The sequence below is a fragment of the Harpia harpyja genome, chromosome 18 (assembly GCF_026419915.1).
Source record: "Harpia harpyja isolate bHarHar1 chromosome 18, bHarHar1 primary haplotype, whole genome shotgun sequence".
Classification (NCBI taxonomy): Eukaryota; Metazoa; Chordata; class Aves; order Accipitriformes; family Accipitridae; genus Harpia; species Harpia harpyja.
In genome coordinates, this window is record NC_068957.1 from 25,008,814 (window position 1) to 25,031,640 (window position 22,827).

The following is a 22,827-nucleotide window of genomic DNA, read 5'->3' on the forward strand; positions in this document are numbered from 1 at the left end:
GCTGCAATAAAGATGTCACAGCACTTACCCTAAGTTATGCTCTACCTAAGGATTCTGGCGCTGATCTTAGAAGAATAAAAAAAGGTGTCATTACATGACTTCAAGCATGAAATAATTTTGGCAGGGTTCATTTTCCACTTTAAAGCACCCTTCAGACATCCAGGGGCTTTAGAGGACACCTGCCGCGGGAAGAACCAGCCATTCGGCACGCAGAGCGCAGCTCCTGGAGAGCTCCGGGGAATCGCCACCTTTCTCTAATTCTGCCCCATTACCTCCCAGACCTTTACCCACAAGCAGCCGCTGCCATCCCTCGCCCTGCAAAGCCATAACCGACCCACACAGCCCGGCCCCTGCTCCCACCGCCACGTCCTCTGCGCCAGCTCGGCACCTTCGCAGCCATCAGGAACGGCCTCCGCCTCCCGGATTAAAGATTAAAACACTTTAAGAAAAACCCCTATCAGATAGTAGCATGTTGAAATATTTAGCACCCGCATAAAGCACGGGTACCACTGCATCACGGTATGGCCCATCCCATCAATGGGACCGTCCACGTAGGGCAGGCGCGTTGTCAGACACCACGTCCAAAACCAGCCAGAAGGTCTGAAACAAAGAGACCAGATACACGAGAAGGGCTTTGGCATCTGGGCGTAGCAGAGCAGGACACGTGGAGGATGATGCTCTCGCCGAGGGACGGTGACGGCAAAGGGAAGCAGCAGATGCTGCCCTGCGGACCACGAGGACAGACAGCATCGTCACACCAGGGAGGTCTCGGGCTATCGCACAGGGCCACTGAGGAGGCCCAGCGCCCCTGGGGTTCATATCACAAATACTTGTTTTATATTTATGAAATCACAGATCTATAATTGTGATTTTTTTGTAACTCTACGCTCTCTTAATACAAGCTCTGTACAACTCTGACTTCCCGTCACACAGGCTTTGAACCCACCCGAGACCCTCTGCTGCGCTGTGAAACGCCGTTAGAACCCAGTTACCATTTTGCAATGCAGATGTTCAAGCTGTTTGTTGGAGTACGAATAGCTACTTGATGATTTTAAGCAGAGACAGTGTACAGAACAACAAATATAGGTGTATAAGTACAAATTATAGCCTTAAATGAGCCTTACTATTAGAGAAGAAGAGTCAAGGACAAAATTACTATGTAGCATTAATTTGCACAAAATCACTAGACCTACAGTTGCAGAAATCAGAACTACTGGAATTCCTCATCTGGAAGTCAATGAAAATCAGACAGAAACTATTAAAAGCCACAGATGCCAATTTTTTTTTCCCCCACATACGGAATTCTGTACCAAGAACACAACCATGATCTGGGGGAAGGAAGGAAAAAAAAAAAAAAAGTCAGCCTTCTGCTTGGCTGTGCGAAGACGAGAAGCGCAGCAGCAAGGAACAAAGCGGGACTCACCGTCTGGCCCTTCACTGCCTTTACTCCTTTTATTTCGACGGACGCGTCTACCTTCTTCTCCAACGTGCAGCTTTTCTTCAGGGTGAAAGAAGTTCAGCAAGGCCAGCTGGAAGAAGAAGGACAAGTTTAAGCATCTTTGGCAAGGACGGCTTAGCCGAGCGGAGAGCTCGGAGCCTGAACGCCAAATCCTTTCCATTAGGGATAGCTCTGCTGAGCCGACGGGGAGAGCCAAGGGAAATGCGAGATGGCTGCTCCCAGATGCTCAGCTCATCCCAAGGGAAACCGCAAGGAGCTGTGTCCCCTTGGAAGCAGTCTAAGACTTGGGAAAACACAACCTGAAGGGTTTTGGCAGGGAGGAGCATCCCCCCCAGGACACGGGGGGGCTGCAGGGACAGGGACGGACGCAGGCAGCATCAGGGGAGATCTATAGCTGGAAAGAATCAAATGCCCCAAATGCCGATGCGATCATTTCTAATTATTCTCTGCAAAACTTGCTCAATCCTGGAGCTCTTTCACCAGTATTACTCACTGCCAGTAAGTTTTTCCTCTCTCAAGCTCTCTTCTGCAAGCCTCATTAGCTACTGAGATTCAAAGGTCTTTAGGGACCTTTAAATCCAATTCGGGATACCACATAAATTAACACTTTAAACCTAGAGCAAGTACATCTTTATAACATGACTTTTGCCAAGAGGCAAAAATTCTATGTAGCGACCTCTTATTCATGAAAAAATAGTTGCTGCATTAAAAACTCTTTGACAGTCATTAAATCAACATCCCAACCCTGAAACTGGAATTTCAGTTTAGAAACTTCACCAGTCCTCCCAGCTACCCCAGGGTGCGGTGGGTCATCACCAGCGGCATTTTCCCCAGCTATTTCCATGTCCAAAAATAAGGAATTTCACAAAAGATTAATCAGGGGCCAAACACCTTGTTCTGCATGTTACTGCACCTGCCAACAACCAGGGCTGCTCTGACCAGGATGGGGTTTTCTTTACGCTGAAGAAACCCGATCACCGTTATTTAAGCCATCAATACACACACGCACCAAATACAGCCTAAGAAAAGAACGAAAAGGCTTCAAAAAAGCAATACCAAAGGTTATCAAGTGCGTTATTGTTCTGAGAACAAAACCTGTGGCATCAAAAGCATCTTTGAGATAGCAGAGAAGAATAAACTTCTTCCGTGAATTGCTACTTAAAAGAGTTGCTCGTTAAGCTACAGGCCATAAAAGTCCCTATCAAAAGTAATAATTGCTAAAGGTCTCGCTGCTTTTGACATGCCCTGGGGCTCTTGCCTCCCCTCTCCCACCCGCTGGGGTGCAGGGGGGGTGCACCCCTCTGCTCCGCACACAAACGCCTATTCCCAAGTTATTTCTCCCCCCCCCCCCCCACTCTTCTTCCAGCATAAGAGCATCCCATTCCTGTTTCCTAATGAGCAGCCACTAGATTTTACATTTGCATCTTGCTTTGCTCCAACAAGCCCTGATGCAGTCCCAGGAACAGGATTTGGGAAACCAAAGGACTTCCCCAAAAAGAAACCCCCAAAGTGTTTCTCAAATTCCCGAGCAGTTTATTTCCACCTGTGCGCAGGCACGTCTGCATTTACCGCAATTCCTGATATTTTTGTCATTGCAATGATGTTGTGTCCGAAAAGACCCCAAAACGCTGCGGGATGGCCTGGGACCAGCTCCCCGCAGCCTCACCACACGCACAGTTATACTTTTAAGTGTACATAAAAAGCAACAGTAAGTAAAAGCTGGCACTTACCTACCTAGGGAAGGACCAGTCACAGCATCGGATGGAGAACTGGAGGCTCTCATTTACAACAAGTCTTAGCAAATGGAGAGAACAAGGGGCACAGCCCATCTTCCCTAACTGCCCGCATCCCACCACGCGGACCCAGGCACGGAGCGCAGGAGCATCCTGCTCCTGCGGACGCTGCCAGTACCTTCCCCCGCACAACAAAGCAGGGCAAGGGATGAGCAAAAAGCGAAGGGTTTTTTTGAAACAGCTTATTTAAATCAAATTGAAACATTGTAGAACTAATTGACGGAACAAATTGCATTATAATTCAGGTTAAAATGTCAATGAAATCATCAGCGCTGCTTTTGAATGCCGTTATTACTTGACTCTCTTATTTGAGCTTTACAAAACATGGCTATATAAAAGCACTGAAAATGAAGCGGGGGGGAACCAGCCCATTCAGATGTGCCGCTTCCCACCCCACATCACCCTGCTGCCTTCGGCCACGTGGCACACGACCTGCTCCCGGCACTAAGGCTAAAACCAACACTTTTCATCTTGAGAAGATTTTGTAGTGGCACAACCCCTAATCATGTCAAAAAAACCAGGTTTCCTTTCCCTGCTATTACAAATACAATTTTAAGACAACATCCACAATTTTGAAAAGCTGCAGCATAATAGTAAGCTCACACCATGCCACCTCCTTCTCCACATCTGGGCACTGACACGCAGATTAGTGATAAATACACTGATTTCTTTTCCTGCCAGGTGTAAGCTGGATTCTTGCATGTCACCCTCCCACGCATGCTGTAAAGAAACAGAACTACTAGCAGTCACTGGAATTGTCGCAGGCACCTGCAGCATCTTCCGCAACCCCTCTCATCCCCAGAGAAGGCTCTTCAGATCATGAACGTGGAGTACAAAGCTATTTGTTTTCAGCTGGGAGAACATACATTCAACACTGCTGAGCTGCTTTTTTTTTTTTTTTTTTTTTTTTTTTTTTTAAAGACGGACGATTGCTCAAATCTTCATAGGATCACAGAATAGTTTGGGTTGGAAGGGAGCTTTACAGTCCATCTCATCCCTGCCGTGGCAGGGACACCCTCCACCAGACCAGGCTGCTCAAAGCCCCATCCACCCTGACCTCAAACATTTCCAATGATGGGGCATCCACAACTTCTCTGGACAACCTGTTCCAGCATCTCGCCACTCCCATCATAAAGTTTCTTCCCTATGTCCAGCCTAACCCTACCCTCTTCCAGTTTAAAGCCCTTGCCCCTTGTCCTGTCACCACAGGCCTTGGTAAAAAGTCTCTCTCCATCTTTCTTATAAGCCCCTTTATATATTGAAAGGCTGCAAGAGGGTCTCCCTGGAGCCTCCTCTTCTCCAGCCTGAACAAACCCAACTCTGCTACTCTGTTCTCACCCAGGTTTTATTCTTATATTGCACTTATCACCGAGCAGTCAGAAAAATACTAAATATTGGCTAAAAGTAATCTATCCATTCAACTTTGTCTTTCTGATAAGACCAAGTCAGAAAGAGAAATGACAGTGAGGGCGAATGACTGAAATGTACCTTTTAGAAAAAAAACCAATAAAAATAGCTCGTGACAGCAACTGTGACCACACTAGCTAGGAGCCCACACCACTTTGAGACCAACCCCACGAAACCGAGCTTTCCTGAAGAAGTAACACACCACTCCTCCACGCATAGCCTGCTAACGGACGCAACCGCTGCGAGCGAAAAGACAGAGAGAGGAGTTTGTCCTAAAAACTACTCCCATAGCACTTTTAATTATGCAAGTAACGGCATTTAACCTACGGCGACCAGCGTACAGGGGTTCAGAGAGGTCCCTCTCCGGATGGAGGGAGCTGCTCGGGATCACCCTCCGGAGTTCAGGGCAAAGGGTGGCCAAGCTGCCTGCCGGGTGCAGTGCATCGCTGAGCCCCACGCGGCTGTGAGCTCCCGTGCTGACGAAGGCAAATTTTCTCTCCGATGACTCAAGGGGTCCGTTGTTCCAGGGGCTGCAGCTGCGGGAGGTCGGGGGATGCTCGGCCGCCGGGTCAGCTGGGGACCGGCGGTTGGCACAGCTGCGCTGGCTGGAAGAGCAAGCGACGCTTTTTCCATTCACCACCCCCCCTGAGATACGATTAATATATTCACTCGCAGCTCTTGGACTCTGCAGCTTTTGGTCTGGACGTAGGGGTGCCTGTTGTTGTGCCTTAAATTAAACTCATCTACTCCCTGTTATTTGGTGTGGCCGCAACGAGGGAGAGGATTTGCAGAGCAGAACGAGCAGATGTTTGCCGCCCATCCAGCAAAACACGACGCAGCCACACAGACAGATGCAAAAGGAGAAATCACCTTCGGTGAAATGCTGCTGGCTGGACACTAGCACAGCACTACGACACGGAGGTCGCTGAAAGCAACGCTTCACACGCCTGAAAAACACGCTGAGCGACCAGGACGGCTTCTGCGGGCTCCCTCCCTGCGTGGGGAGCAAAGCAGCGGGCTGGGCAGGCGTCTCGGTCGACTTGCTGTGGCCGTTCCCACGGCTGAACGCTTCCCAGCACTTTAAAACCACCCAGAAACGTTTTGCGCAAATTATCAGTTGAATCCTCTCAGGGAAACGCGGAGCAAACACACTTGCAGGGCTTGAACGGGCACCTGCCCGCTAAGCTCGGGTGCCCCACGCTCGTCCCCCTCATCGCAGCTTGCGATTTGGACCTTTGCCGGGTCTGGGAAAGAGATGAGATGCCGGAGCCGGCGGAGCAGGACCACGAGCGTGGGTGGCCCCAGCCCAGGGGATGAGGAGGTGCGGTGCGAACGCATCTGCGCCGGCCGAGCAGGGCAGGGCTTCGCTGGAGCACCCCGGCTGCGGCATCCATCCCTTCTGGGGAGGTCTGAAAGAAATTATCGCCCCGGTCCGTTGCTTCACTGAAACTCCTCGTCCTCAGAGTCACGGAGAATTGATTCTCTCAGCCTCTGTGCTTGTAGAGCAAGAGTATTTTTGAGGAGTCCGGCAAGCACATACCTGCTCCCAAAAAAGAAGTCGTATTTTCTCTGTGCAGCTGTGCAACAGCGACAGAAAAGGTTGGAACGATTACCGTTTTCCTCCTCCCCCAACCTAAAGCCCTCAAATTACCTTAGTTTTAGAAACACCATGTAAACCCATTATGACTCCATACTTTTAATCAAGAAAATCACTATAGGATGCGAAAAGGTCAAAAAGCCAAGAGAGGAAAAATCCCAGGGGAAACCATCCCTCAAAATAACCTGTGAAACAATAGTAAAGGCATGCCTCACCAGAATGAATCAGTTCTACCTTGGTTTCTCCCAGCAAAATAAAGAAAAACAAAGGCATGCATGCAAAAGCACTGATTTTCTCTGCAGTCACATGCAGAACCCGCTCTGGAAACGCGGAACAAAGCTGCTCTGGGATGTCAAGGGAGCACAGTGGGAACCCCCAAAATGAAGTAGCCTGCAGCCACTCAAACTCATCTGGCTCGTAAGGATGGACGTTCCACACTCTACAGAAGTAAGAATAGAGAGACGTGTGTATAAATACATAGATATATCTCTCTATATTGACAATTTATTTTTTTTTAAGGTACCATAAAACAGGAAGCTTGCTTCAGGCTGTGAAATCCAAATGTACCAGAGAGTTATGGCTGGATGTACAAACCACATGCAGTTAGAAAAACAATGCTGGGATGCTGAAATAACTGTTAACTTTTGCATATTTAATTGCATCCCTCTGCAAATGCCTTAAATAACGCACACCCCTCAGAAACACTTTACAGGAGTAAAGATCCACTGGACACCAAGGGAATGTATTTCCAATGGTCAAACAACTTGAAAATGAGAGAAGTGGAAAAATACAACCCGACCTATGCAATTATGCACAAAAAGGCACATTTTTTTCCTTAGGCAAAGCCAAGTTGGTAGAAGAACTAGTGTCTTCTTCCTGATTAACAGCAGAATTGGGAAAAAGCAGGCAAGCATTCAGGTGCACAAGCCCTTTTCAGGGAAAAGTGCATTCTTGCAAAGACTTTCAGAGCATATTTATCACTAACAAAACCCCCAAAGAATTCTCTGCATGCAGTATTACAAAGTTGGCTTCCAATTAATCATGTGAAAGCTAGACCAGGCAGCTTTAGATCTAACCAATAAAACCCACACTCTCCTACAGCACAATGTCTTAAAGCACCAGAGGAAAAAAAGGCATGAAATCATCCTCTTGCATTATTGTTTAATGGTATTGTTAAAATCAAATTCCCTCATCATTTGCAATTTTGGAGATCATTAGTGTGAGAAGACTAATAACAAGACTTAAGCTCTGTAGAGGCATTCTTTGCAAGCAATACTGTTGTTTTTCTGGTGCTCTGAAGTTCAGCCATCGGAGGTTGCGGTTCAGAGTAGCAGCTACTTAAATATCAGCCCCATTGTCCTCCATGAGAAATTCGCCTCTGGTAACACGTGGTGCAAAAAAAAAAAAAAAAAAAAATTAAGTAGCTTATTTATTTTCAAACAGACTAGAAAGAAGCTTGGGGAGTAGCTTTGCTTTATTGAAAAAAAAACCCATTCAACATATTTTAAGTCTTGTTTTTGTCATCATTACTTTTTCCTCATGAAAATGCAAGAAGCGAAAGGGTAAATGATTCCCATTTCAACATGACAAAAATTTATACACAATGTCTTGTCTGCAAGACAAGCCGCAGCCCTGAATACAAAACTCTTGTAACACGATATATACCATGAGCCAGAACGTGGTCAGAGATAGTGGTGGAGAGAGTAGAGATTATACTTGCTCTAAGCCAGAATTCTCATAACCCATCTTCCTTCCCCAAATCTGGTGTTTTCAGCCCAGCTCAGCTGCGTGCATCCTTCCCAGGGGTCTGGAGTAGGTTACACACCATCCTCAGCAAACCCCTCCACCGGCTTTTTTTCCTGCGTGACAGCTGAAGCATGGTCCTCTCCTTCAAGACTGCCCGTAACTCCTCTCATCCCTATTGCTCCATCTCTCCCATGGCTCCCCATCATCCTTCCTCCCCCCGGACGCCAGCCACATCCCTGCTCTCGCCAGCTATTCACCCTGAAGCCCGAGGTCCCAGGGGCACAAACCATCAGCTTTGAGTTGATACGAAACCCACCGCAATTCCCCCTCATTCTGATCTGCACGCAAGGATCCTCGCCGAGGCTTTTAGACCCAACGGTGATCTTTAAAAGCTTTTTCCACCCAAAGCTAGGAGGCAAAGCAATTCTATAGCCTAGAGAATAAAAGCACCAGCAAGGCTAAGGAGCTTATCCACAGCCAGGCGGGAATTTTGGGTGGAAGGAGGGACTGAGCTATGCCTCTGGCTGAGAGCTGTAACAGCAGAGCCACCTCCATCCCAAAACTCATGAGGAGCTTCGTAATGAGTGACGACCAAGGAGCCAAGCAAGTATTTGGCCATCAGAAAAAAGAAATGACCTTGGTCTCAGAGATGGAGGTGGACCAGGCAATGCCATGGACCAGTGGCACTGCACCAGCTACTGCCAGCGGGCAGGAACGCCCGTCTCGGTAAATCTATGACTCTTAACATGCCACCATGGCTTTTAAGAAGCGGATTTGAGATGCTTTCAATCTGCCGAGCATTTCTGTCCTTGGGTTGAAAAGCCTTTTCAAAGAGGACTGCGCAATCCCAGTTTTCAGAAGGCCAGTGAGTCACGCTCCCGGGTCTTCTAGGCACTGCGGTAACAGAAAATCATTAGAGAACAATAAAAGAGGAGGGAGCATATTTTCCTAAGTTTTTATTGGTATTTTAACTTCATTACCCGGGAAAGCCACTGTATTTTTCAGCACAGAACATTAAATCTGATTGCCAGTTATCAGTTCAAGCCTCATTACAAAGCGACGAACACAGCGAATTAATTGCCATTGGAGGGTATAACGCAATTCTTAAACTTTCCTTCAGAACCGAACTCTTCCCAGAAATTTTCCTCTCCCTTCCTCCTTTGCATGTGTTACAGAGCTTTAAGTAGTAGTCCTAGATCGACAACAGCGGTCATCTTTCCGCATATTGCAAACTCCCACAGCTACAGCTATGAAGCTTTTACTGCCAAAATTGATAACCTGTCCGAACGAAGGGAAACCAGAACACAGATCAAATATTTTAAATTTCATTTGAACTTCAGTAGTAAAATTGTTAGATCAAACTGACCCACCAAATGCCACACCATTTTCCAGAAACAAGCTGATCTTTAAAACAAAAGCATTTTTTTCCCCTACCAAAAGGCCCTCAAAATCAAGAGCAGGTCACTCTCTTAACATCTACTACAGGTAGCAAATGCCAGCAATGCAGGCAGCAAGGCAAGTTAAAGCTGTACACTGATTAAACTACTATTGAAACTGCCCAGCTCACGATATAAGACGTTGCTTCCCAAGATGAAGTGCCTTCATATCACCACATACTTCCAACAATACAATCCTGTCTTACGGTGGTTTCTCTGACCGTGTCAAGTCTAGAAGCTTTGGACAGCTGATCAAGCCAGCTTCTGCGTGTTCCATACATTTAGCTGAGTTCCATATGCAACATACTAAGTATTTATATTTCCACCACTGATTCATTTCTACTTTTCCAACTGTTAACTGTTCTTTGTAGAAGGCTCAGATCAGCACCAGCTCTACTCCATCCATATATTTCTGTGTTAATCACAAACCGCACACACGCACAAAAATAAGTTTTTGTAGCAACGTGCTTTAGATCCTCCAGGCTGAACGCCAGCAATCGCAGCCCGCGGGACAGCAAGGCACAAGGTGTGCTCTTCCAGCCCCGGGTTTTGGTGGTCCTACCAGGCAACAGGACTTTCTGCTGACTTGGGAGTCCAAGTCTGACATCGAGCCGCATTGGAGAATAACTCCACGTGGTGTTATTTTCATGATTTCCCTTAGCAGCCACATCTGGGCTGTGGGTCAAGGGAATGAGAGGTGCCAATGTCCACATACAACATTCCCCTACTTCCACCTGGAAGCAGGGAGTGCTGGCCACGGGTGCAGGTCTTCACTGCACACATGGATGGCTACCCAAGGATTTCACTCTGGCACGTCGAAACCAGAAGTCAACCATGGGAGAACAGACTTCAACGAACAACTCTACGAACAGTGGTGTTTTCTGCACTTCTTTAAAAAATAATAGGATATAAAAGCATAAGTGAAGAGAAACCTGATCCAACCAGGATCAGTTGCTTTTTACTTTTTACTTTTTTTTTTACCAGTTGCTTTTTACTTTCTATCAACTCAGGGAACCCGAAGCAAATGCACTTAAACTCTAACAAGTAAGAACGTGGCAGAAACAGCAGACAGATGGGTTTGCTCTTCATTAGAGAAGGGAAGAGTGTAACTTTGGAGAAAAGGAAGGGTTCTGGCATTCTTTCAGCACAGGCAGAATAACCCATGCAACCCCGAGAAACACAGCTTCTGTCACAAATCTCTGTATAAAATTTGTTTCTAGCATAAAATGGAACCAGGTACACAGTCCAAATCCCTGGGTTACACGTACATCAACTTAAACTGACTTTGTAGGAGCACCTAAATAGCTAAATTTGATACCAAACCAGCATCATCTCAAGCCTAGAAGACCGTGATTTGGTTTACAAGGTTGTTTGCCCAAACCCTTGCCTCCGGACACCCTTCTGCGGAGCTGCCTTGGTCCGGAGGTGAGCTGGTGCCTCCCGCGAGGATGCTGGACGGAGGCGTGATGCCGCTGGCGCTGCAGCCAGACACGACCTCAGCAGCACATACGCTACGTACGGCACGGAGCAAGGGCTGAGGTTTCCAATTTATTACACCTGTTGGCACTGAAAGGGAAAGCTAAAAACACAACCCAGATGTGAGGCAGAACAAGGTCAAAGCCAAGTTTAACACCACATATGAAGACACCTGTAGTAAATTTTTTAATGGTAGCAAGAGTAAGAGATTCCTGCTGCAGGTTTCCCTGTCCCGGCACAGCAGACCTGCAGGAACCGAGCACTTCGCTGGGAACACACTGGTTAAAACGCTGAAAAGTATCAATGTCAGAGCAAGGTAAAGAACTTAAATCAGTTCCTTTCGTCTCCCAAGGAAATAAAATTTAGCTGTGAACCAGCGCCAGACAGAGATCTGCTGTCTATTAGCATGAATTCTCAGTTTTTCACATTTTAATTAGCCTTCATAGTCTTTTTCAGTCCCATTTTCAGCCAGCTGGGCTACGTCCCCCTCCATATGGAGGTCATGGTTTCTTCTCCTGCATACCAACAGCAATTCTTTTCCTATTTTAGCATTTATATTATCAAAGCATTTATGCACTTCTAAAAAGCACTCTGCACGCTTGCTTTGGGGGGAAACCCAGTAAGCTTAAGTGACTCGATATTAGCCATATTTCCTCCTGTTGCCTGTTTCTCCATCTGTGCCTTTGCTCATGCTTTCTCATGACCTGGATCTTCTCCAGTACATCCAGGACAGCATGAGGTCAATAGCACAATCCTCCTTGAAGCCATAATACCTCTTAAAAACCCTCCTGAAATCAGGCACTGCTCCAGCAAAGAGCTTGAGGGCTCTGCTGCTCTACTTGGAGCACCTCCGTTGCCCTGTGAAATAAAGAACTGGGTTCCCTCCAGCCTGCAAAGGCTTGCCTTCAACCACCCTTGGGTCTCTTCATTAGGAGAAAGTTTCCTTTCGCCGTGTTTGAAAACATTTTTAAGAATACCTGGCATGTTCTGTTAGCCATGACAGAAACACTGATCTCATCTGGCTTCGACAACCAATATAACATGAACCATAACAAGACAGAGAGACCATTCCCAGAAGACGCCGTTGGGCCACTCTCCACTGAGCGTGCTTCTTTTCTACCCAACACCTTCAACTTGCACCACTTTCAGACATTTCTTATGAGACAGGAGCACTAAAGTCCCAACACCTGAGACAGGTGAGAACAGCTTCTTGAATGGATAGTCCTCTCTTTTTTTGAGCCCCATCTCCAAAGCAGACACACACTCAAGGTGATAAAGCCACCTCTTCTTGCAAGAAGTGACCAACCAGCAGAAAAGACGCAACCAAATCCTGTTCTGGAGCTTTCCCTTGAGAATATGGCTGTAGTACCTGAATTTAGGACATTTTTCAGTTCTCTGGTATTTGTCCTTTTAACTTTCAAAGTTCTACTTAAACCCACCGCTTGAGATGGGACTAGTTGCAGCAAAGAATGAGTTTGGGTTCATTCACTGAGATGATCCCTACAGTAGAAAGTTACAGGAGAACATTTGTCAGACATTGGAACTGATGAACTTAATTCTGCCCTTGCTGTCGGACATCCACTCCTACCCTTTTTTTGGAAGTCTTCAAAAATCTTCATAATTTTGAAATCCTTTTGCTATAAACTGTTCAGATAGATGAAGTTTTAAAAATGTTTTTCCTCACTCCATAACAAAACAAAGACTTCCTGTTAGAATGCATTTTTCCTTTCAGCACAAGGGTTTTAAAACCCTATTTTCTAAATCTGGATGTTAAAATTGGCCTTCAGCTATGATTAATTTTTATGACATTTTATTGGAAGGAGAAAAACAGAAGGGAAGGAAACAGGAGGAGGGAATCAAGTAGTCCAAATCAAATAGCATTACCATTAAAAGAAAAACAAGTCCACTGTAAATGTAACATCCATGAAATAATGCATCCGATACAGGGATAAAAAGTCCACTACAGCACCTAGGAAATAATCTCAATCAAATTATTACCCATGCATTTAAAATAGCTTCCATACTTGAGCTCCTAATGAAAAAGCCAGAAAACCAAGAATAAACTAATTGCCCATTTTTCAGTTGCTGATTCCCATCATGCAAGCAGAGCACCCCTAATCACAGGGGTTAGGCAGCGGCACCGCGGTGTGTCCGGACCTGCCGAGCCAGCACACAGCTGACACATCAGACAGTTCACAACCTTGGACTTGAATTACTTTTATAAAGACATCTACTTAAGACGGTGAAGGTTTTAATGCCGATTCCCATACCTGCAGGAACGCACGATATTGTGGTGGGAGACGGCGGCTGCCAGTTTAATTCTGTAAAATCAATCTGTTCAAATAAATCATGCTTTGTTGCCTAATTAATCAGATCCACTGCAATTAGTGTCAAAAGAGACTATGATCTCATACAAACAGGATTAAAAGCTCTGAAAGCACTCGTTTTGTTTCAGGGCATGGCAATGCAAACAAGTCACCGCAAGGCAGAGCCGGGGTGCGGTGCCGCAGCGTGCCAGCGATCCTCCTTCCGTGCGGGAATTGCAAAACACCGTATCCCACAAGGAAAGCGGTGCAAACCGGGGCTCATCGGAAACAAATGGGACACAGCACGGGAACGGGGGAAGGAGGGAACGTCCCCTCGAGTCCCGGCTCCAGAAAGCAGGGAGCACCGAGGTACTGCTCAGCACATGGCACCTGCAAAGCAAGTTACCGCCAGATAAACACAGTCTTTGCCAAAAACTGAAATTACACAGCTGTTTAGTCCCCTCCTGGCTTGGCTTCCCCTGGCTGCGTTAGCTCAGCCGGCAGTTGTTGTCTCCTCTGGAAGCGGAGGCACCCAGAGCACATTCCCATGGCCCCGGCACCCACCGAAACCACCGGCACGAGGAGAAAACAAACCCACCCACAGCACTTCGTGTATGGCTCCTTCAAGAAGTGTTATTTGGGCAGCTGAGGGAGCAAGAGGCGGCACGTAGGAACACCAGGAGAATTCGGAGTACAACAGGAGGGATATATGACCATCTGCTGGAAATTCCATTTCATTCCTTTTACTGCTGAGCACCTTTCCTTCGGTAACTCTGACGGCTCTGCAAAGGCAGAGGCTGCGCTTGCCGGATCGTTGCGCCGGCAGCTGGCACTGCCCGGTAATGTGCCGCAGAGACCGACCGAGTGAATATTGCTGGGTCTACCCAGGGACTTCATAAACCACCATTTCACATGCAGTGGAACAGCAGAAAACTGAGCTTTGAAGGAGCCAACGGTGCCTGGCTCATCTGAGCGAGAAATACCAGGATATGCTGTAGAAATGGAAACTATTGGAAAAGAGCTGGGAGGAATTCAGGAATCTGAATTTTCCATAAGATGCTATCTCACACAGTTGGTCCCAAGTACCGGCAACACGCACATCCCCAGCCGCATTCTAGGCTGAGCTTTGGGGCTGCCAAATAACCCAGCTCCGCTTGCTGCTGTAAGGACCAGACGGATTCATAATCAGAAAAACATTCTCCGTTTACTCTCTACATGGAAGCAGAAGGACTGCTTTTAATTGAAATAAAACTGCACCAAACCACCCCGTCGTCTGAGCAGCCATCCTTCGAGTAGGAGGTGCAGCTGGCACAGTACTAGCAAGTGCATTTTGAAGCTGAGCGAAGGAATTACATTATCGTTTCAGCAAACGAACCTCAGTTACGCCACTCGGTCTCCGGCTGCGGGCAAGACACACAAGCAGCACTAGACAAGAAAGGAGAGGTGTTAGTTTTGTGCAAGCCAAGCCTTTCTGCTTCAGACTTTGATGTGATGAACTGGAGAGCATGTCTTTCAAACAGGCGAGAGCAGCGACAGCAAGATGCTGCACACAGCAGCAGTCAGCACAGCGTCTCATGCCGCGAGGGTCCATACGTTTTCAGACCATCCAGATGTTTCCATCCAGTGCGCCAGGCCAGCTGCTGCACAGCTGCCTCCAGTCGGGCTTTGTTAGCTCTTGTGCGAGAGCAGCGCTGGGGAAGCGCTCGCTCGTGGCTCGCTTACAGGTTCTTATTTTCTGACACAGAAACAAAATGTTTTTCTGTAGTCCTACTAGTTTGTCAAGACGAGTTAAAGTATTTAAGTATTATTTTAAGCTGGTGGATACTGCTTGTGCCACTGCGGTAGTTGCCTTCTCCATTGTATGGACACTGCAAACTGAGGCACTGAAAGATTAAGTGACTTTCTGAAGGTTTAAAAAAAAAAAAAGAGTCAGGAAAAAAGTTTCATAAAAATGCCCAATTCCTAAAATGAGGACTAAGCTGGCTTGTAAGATTTGCAAGCTGGCTCTCAAGTCTTTCTGAAATGCCACTTACCTCAGCTTACTCCCAATCATTTAAAGTTCAACATTCAATTGTAAGTGTACACATAGCGCATGAGGGTATTCCTGACCTGCTCCTCTGAAGTGGACCCCGACGACTCTTCCCCAGGAAAATCTAATCTTGCCACTCCTTTTTTTTTTTTTTTTTTTTTTTAACAATCATTCATTTTATCGTTATCCTCTTCTTTTCACCCAGAAAACTGCTGGGTACCAGATATGGAAGAGGCAAGTCTTCCTGTATCAACCCATGTCCTGCTAGCAGCGAGGCTTCAGAGGTAGATATAGATATATAGGTATCTCTCTCTATCTCTCTATATAGGTACCGCCGGCATCCCCAGCTCAGAACCCTGGGCACCCAGGCTGGGCTCTGAACATGCCGGTCCCATAGCAGTGGGCAAGCACACCGAGGAATGAATCAAAGCGTGGCACCGCTGGCGAGCATCCCCGAGGCTCCCACAGCCGGATCCCCTCCTGCATCCCAGCTGCTGCCCGGCCGGCTCTCTGCTCCCCGGCCACATCGGAGCACGCAGGGCCAACAACCCGCTCCAGCACATCTGGGGACCCGCCGCGGCCGATGCCAACTCACCGTGTCGCATCCGTGGAGGCGCAGGTTTATCTTTCCCTGCAAACCGTCGCGGGCACATCGACGCCAGCAGAACTCCTTGGGCTACCGGAGCTGGCTGGCAGCTTTTTGCCTGACTTTTGGCACTGGGAAACAGGCAGTGCGTCCAGCAGCAGAGGACGGGGAATTTGCCACCATGTCCCACACGCACCTTGGTGTGGCGTGCATACTGGGGGTCTCATCCAGGCACTCTGCACGCTCGCTGTTAATGGGAAACGCTGCCGTAGCAGAGGAAAATTAGGAAAATAACCCACTTCTGCAGCCAGCGAGTATTTTCCTACTTTTCTGGGTGAGCCAAACAGCTACATGGCTTGGGGCTCAGTATAAGAAAAAAAAAAAAAATACTGTTTACAGACAGAATTTTGCAACTTCTCCAAACGTCACCCCAGGTCATATTTTGCCCGTGATGGGGACACAAAACCTGAGCAAAACGCTGAAGTCTGTGCAGCCTCATGCATGCACGGAGCAGCCCGACGCATGCACTGTGCAGCCCGACGCATGCACCGTGCAGCCCTGCAGCACCGCAGTGCTGCCAGCACATGAGCACAGACAAGGACAGGCAGCAACACGTGCTAAAGAAGGACCCATAAACCTTCTGAAAGCTTGAAACTGAAGAAGGATGGAAACTGTTTAACTTTTGCCAGGAAAAAGTATCAAGTATATCCTCACTGGATTTTTCAGACAGTTTGGTTTGGTTTTGTTTGTTGTATTATTATTTTTTTTCTAAAGCTGAAACCAGCTTTCTAAATCATCCTAGACAGAAAAACAAATAGGGACATCACACTGATTCAATACCCAAACAAAAATTATTCCACTGGCCAGGTTTCGCCACAAATTAAGTGTACTGAAGCCTTTATTTTTCCCATAGCACACACTGAATCTGCTAAGAACTGGTCATCGATACAGCCAGCCACACCGCCTGCAAAGCCCACGACAGGTCAAGGGCAGGATCTGGCTAAAATCCCGTTCCTGAGGAGCAACAGCATCAGCGACCAGCTGGAACCAGCGCAGCCTGGGTCACACCGGAGCTCTCGGGACGATCTTGGTGTCACGATGTTTTATTCCCTTGACCCCCGGGATCAGCCAAACTGGGAAAGGCTCCCACGCACCCCCGAATGGAAGGGATATTTTACCATAACCTTAAATAAACAAAAAGCAGAGGAGACAAGATGCTGCGGGGAACTACAAAGCGCAATTGTAAACACAACAGCAGATAAAGCAGATGGATGTTTCAAACAATCATTTGCACTGGAAAACAACACATGGGATATGTCCCCACGCCCGCGGGGAATGAATTCACTGCAGCCAGAAACTACGTCACGCAGTCAAATTTCAATTTATACGCCTTACCCGCTTACCCTGAAAAAGCCCACCAGTAAAATCCAGGATCTTACATGGAGAGAAGGATGCTGGAAATATTGTCACAAGGATCTTAAGATCCCAAGGTGAGAAACACTTTTGGTGGTTTTATTATTACCCCAGAGATCTGATGCCCAACAGCCAAAAGGGGGTGGAGATGCTTGGTCTGGATCACATTCAGACTCAGTTCTGGCCCTCTTTAGCTTTTCACACACAGAGAAAGGACAATTTGTGTTTTTATTAGCAGACTGAAGAAGCGCAAGGTTGAGATGGAAAGCAGGGTGAACACAGCCAGCATGAGGAACCAGCCTCTTGTGCTAGATCTTATTGTCCTTAAAAAAAAAGAAAAACCCCATAAACAAAGTAGCAAAGAATAGAAACTACCAATAAAACCGCCTTATAAAATGGATTATTTTGGAATTACACCATCATTTAGATGATGGTATTTTGGTAGCAGCAGTCCACGGGATTCGTGCCCCTCAAGAGGGTCGCTCCCGCTCCCCCGCCGGCACCTTCACCCACAGCTCAGTGGCTGAATTTTTTAATTAAAAAAATTAAACCTGCTGTCTCATTGATGAGGCTGAGGGCACTGCCTGGTCCCTCACCCTCAGCTTCCTCCCCAGGATCACCAAAATCCATCTGCCAAACAGGCAGAAGCGGCACGAGGCAAGGTAAATATTTAGCTAGACTGGGGTTAACCTTTTTAAAGCATAACCCTGCTTCTTACCAGGAACTCAGCTGGGTGAGCTTCGTTGACACTCATTAGGTCAACAACCGATTGCCCATTTGATTTGAATCCCACCTCTCAGGAGGAGTAACCTACAAGTGTCCTATGGAAGAACAAACCCACCGAGGAGTTAAGACAGGGGCTTTAACTAAACATATCTAACTAAAAACATCCGAACGCTAATACTAATGTCATGACCGATACTGATGACGTACAGCAGCCTGCCAAAACACCCAGGACGTGCCCAGGAAGGCAGACGGAGACCGTATTGCTTCAGATCAGAAGTGAACTCAAATAACAGATGCATACATCAGACTAATTCAGATACACTTAGCAATACCAGAATATGCTAGACCCCCCAAAAGGCCACACTTACCACTTTGCTTTGCTTCGCCTATGGCCCTACACACCGTGGCTCTGCACACAGGGCTGGGTCCAAAGTGGGAACGCTTCACCAGTACAGCAACACTGGGAAGAGATCCTGAAGTACACGCGTGATCTTAGTTACAGAAATTCAGAAAAACTGATGATCAGCCTCCCCCCTCGTTACCAGATGCTCACATATATCACTCGGCAGGGAGAGCAGCAAGTCAGACAACTTTATGCAGCAAGGTCAACATTCAAAAGGAGAAGAAACCCAAGCCCTCTTTCAACTTTTAGAGTCAAGAAAAAAGAGAAAAGGAGAAAGAACATCTGAAAGGGATGAAATAAGTACAGCACCCCAGAAGCACAAAATGTAACCCCCCCAAAAAGTCAGCTAACTCTGCTAAGAAACCAATTACACTTCAACTGAACGTGCACCTGGCACCTCCTGAACTTGCTTTCTTCTGGGATGCTGTCAGTTCTCCATTAACAAAAGAGAGGAGGGATTTATAAAACAGCTGTTTCTGTGCAGACACGATATCCAGCAGCATGTCCCAACACCTACCCCTTCAGTCCTGCTTTATCATCTCACCCACACCCCTTAAGTGGCTCTTTGTCAGACACCGGAGTGTTGACATACCCTGTTCTGCAGAATTATGCAAAATGGAAAGCAACAAAAAGTTGGGCTGCGCATGTTTCTGCGGATTAGCTGCTATCATCCTTCTAGCCAGGAGCAGTACTTGTACTGTGTATTTATCAAGATAATTCCCTTACACATGCATTAAGCAGAATACCCAATAAAAGTTAGCAACACTTTAAAGCACCATAACAAACAGTCATTGCTCTCGTGCTACCCAGTGAGCCAGGAGATGCTGAGGTTCTCATTAAGACCCTCTCAAAAGCGCTTCACTCCAAGTGAAAAAGCAAGCAATCACCGCTTACTGCATGCAGGGCACCAAGCAACTTAGGGCAGGGGAATGTGTGAGCAGGCAACAGTAGAAGCTGCTCTTCCACTTTTTTTCCAGTTTAGCATCTCCGAGTCAGCCTCCAGCATATCTCACAGGGTCTCAGCTGTGCTGCAGTTAAAGGTTCATCCGTGTTCCAGCATCCCTTCTTGACACCAGTGTCAGACTGTACCTTTTAAGAGCAGTTATTTACCGGCAAGCAGATTTTGAGATGCATCATTACGTGGTACTGGAGTCTTTCCATCGACACGGTCAGGGTAGTCAACTCCTCTCGCCATAACCACATCAGCGAACCTCTGACTCAGGGAAAAGAAACGCGTACCAGCAAAACGCCGGGTCGCAAGCACTAGAAGCCGAGAGCATGAGATCGACGTCCCACGGGAGTGCTGCGGAGACCTCCATGGTCACATCACCTCGCCTGCAGCCCGTGCAGGGGCAGCTCCCAGCCTACGGGCTGAGGATGGATGGTCCCTGCTCCCCTCCAAAGCTCCGCTTTCCCATGGCCCCATCCCAGCACGGGGCCAGGCACACCACCTGCGAAACCCTCTAATAGAAGAGCAATCAGATTTGAGGACTATCATTCGTCGGTAAGACTGGGGTATAAATAATACATTGGGATAATAGCCTTAATAGCTGCTCTGCTCCCCATTTCACTCCTGCCGCCTGCCCAGGCATGCACCGAGGCACGAGCTGCTCACGACAGGCTTCAGCGGATGCTGCGAATATCTTGGGTCATGTTCGGCGTGGGGCATATCAGCTGTGAGGCTGCCCAGGACTCCTCGTTGAAAACTCGGTCTCCATTGCCTGAGCCAAAAAAAAAAAAAACCCCAAACCCCAACCGCTGCCCTGAACTCTAACAACGTTGTTCCTAACTTGTCATTTCTAAGAGAAAGCCAAAGTGCCTCATACTAAACAGAGAGAGAATCTGCTCTTAAAAAAAAAAAACTATCAGAAAAAACAAATCTCAAATTAAAGTCCTGTGCCTCTGATGCATACCACCAGCTTGTCATGTTACCAGAACCCTCCAATTTTAAGTTTTAAAAACACAATTATCAAACTCTAGGCATTAAATCCCATGTCTTAACTAATTTCACAACTTTAGAGACTTAAACTGCAAACCCCAGAACAGGGCCCTGCGTGGCCCATTACAACTAAAAAGCAAAACCAAACAAAATGAGAGGGAAAAGGCTTATTCCTGCTTCACAGTCGGTAGTTTGGGCATGACAAATCCCTCTTAACACAGGAAAGTGCTCTGTTAGCAGACGCTGTCACAGCCAGCAAGATGCTCCTTCTTTCCAGTTTATCCTAAGTCAAAGAACTTGTGCAAAATTAATTCTTATTTTCTGTAGAGCAAACACTCAGAAGCTCCATTAGCCCATGTCTGAAGGGCTGGCTTTCTCCCTGTAAATCAACCAAAAAAAAAATAACCCTCAATACACAAAGCATGAGCTTTTATATATAGCTTGAGGTCACCTTTGTCTTTCTTCTGGTAGAGGGACAACGCTCATCTCAAGTGTATTGGGTGACTGGGGGACACAGATACAATGGAGAGGCAGGGAGATATTTTATTATAATGGACATAAAAATAAAAATTCAAAAAATTAGTATTAGGAGGAAAAAAAAATAAGCTCATGCAAATGTAAGCACAGGACAGTTCTGTTGAGGAATCAGCATCCTCAGTTAGGGCGCAGGAGCCTGTTCCTCTGCCGCAGTGCCTTGCTATCAGAGCCTCTATTTGCAGGACCCAGTACAGCAGTTTTGGGGGTGAGAAGGAATTACATATTGCATTCAAACAATTTTAACTAACACCCACCCATCGGCAGATTTACAGGCTTATCGCTCATTTTTCAGCGGAGACAAGAGTGATGCAATTTCAAGAATCGTTTCAAACAGTTGTAATGAAAATACGCACATGGGTTTGAAATGCATTTCGCCAGCTTGAAGTCATATGTTGCCTAAGAGACTTTACAATATAATCTGAGAAAGAACAGCACATAAACACAGTGCCTACATAAGCAAAGAGCCTTGAAAAAAAAAAAAAGAAGAAAGGTTACTGAAAACTCTGGCAGGGTTTGAAAGAGATTCCATATCAGCTGACAATCTTTCCAGATTAACACAGATAACGCACTGATACTTGAACTTTTAAAGATTTATTTTGCAAATAGTGAGAAGCAACCATTGGATGGAGGAGCAATATAAGCTTGATCTAAAAATAAAAATACTTAAAAAGAGAGAACAAACCAACAAGGAAAACTACCTGCTGCGGAGTCACAGAAACTTAAAATAAAAAAAATTTTAAAAATACCTAGTTTGTGCATGACCTGCCCGTGAAAATATGATTTCCATCACCGTTCCTTGAGGCATTGCTGCACGCTAGCCAGGGCCCACAGCTGGTGCCTTCGCTGCTCGACTGCTGCTGCCCAGCTGCCCGCAGGCAGGGCAGGCAGGGCAGGCAGGGCAGGCAGGAGCAGGCAGGAGCAGGCAGGAGCAGGCAGGAGCAGGCAGGGCAGGCAGGAGCAGCAAGCGAGGCTCCTCTGCCAGCTACTGGAGCCAATAAAGGGAAGCAACCCCATCCCACCACCATGCATGAAGGAGCGACCGAGAAGAGAGCTCCCCCAGAATGAAAACCGCAGCCCCCGACCCAGGGTGGGAGCCTTGGTTTGGGGAAAAAGCAGCAAAGTTCCTCCAAACGCCAGGCCAGGGCGGAGGAGGGAGGCGACGAGGCCAGCGAAGTGATGCATCGGCACCCTGCACAACTGGAACACATCTGCAGTTATTGCAACCGGGCGTTAAAGGTACCAGAGCTGCAGCTGAGCAGAGGGGATGCAGCAGCACTGTGTGTAGATCTGGTAGATTAGTGTCTAGCACTAATTAGTCGTATGTATTTAAAAGCGCATTTGCATCCATTCTGCCTTGGTAATGGCAGTTACTGTAGCTCAGATACACGCAGTGCTGTACAGCTGTGTTAGCCACATTCACTACTTGATGAGGGTTCTGCCAATTCTTTGTACTTTGACCACATAAACTTACTTTTTTCTAACACAGTCTGTTAACTATACAAAAAAAACCAACCTGGGACTGCTCCTTTTCCCCCCGCGGCTGGTGTTTGCCTTGTTGCTGCCATCTCACGCCTTCAGGGATGTAGGATATTTGTGTGAAATAAAAAAAGTTAGTGTCCCTTCGAAGCCAGCTCCAGCCCAGGCACCCAGTCCCAGTCCCAGTCCCAGCCAGGCAAAGGCAGCGTCCTCCCCTCGCAGCGCTGGGGGAGAGACCGCAGGAGGGCTCCCAGCACATTTCATCACCAGATTAACGTCAGGATTAAAAGAAGCACCGAATCAATGGCAAAAAGAAAACGGTGGCCATTAAAAAAGCAGAAATTAACAGTGTTAAGTGAATCAAACCGTCACTAGAGCCGCTGAGACCACCCCTGCCCCCTTGCCTCGGAGGCCACCAGCTCATCGGAAAGGATCCAACATACTTCTGTGGTCGTCTACTTGCTTTTAGTTCAGTTCCTCTCAGTTTTTCATGTCCTT

At 47.1% G+C, this 22,827-nt stretch overlaps 1 protein-coding gene across 3 annotated transcripts in view; it reads right to left on the bottom strand.

Annotated features, from left to right (window-relative positions):
- The window catches only part of EDA (ectodysplasin A), an 83,552-nt gene that overhangs the window by 31,483 nt on the left and 29,242 nt on the right, over positions 1-22,827 (bottom strand). For all 3 annotated transcript variants that reach the window (XM_052813662.1, XM_052813661.1, XM_052813660.1), the window contains exon 2: positions 1,424-1,529. In XM_052813662.1, coding sequence (XP_052669622.1) covers positions 1,424-1,529 — 106 coding nt within the window. The remainder of the gene's footprint in view (positions 1-1,423; positions 1,530-22,827) is intronic.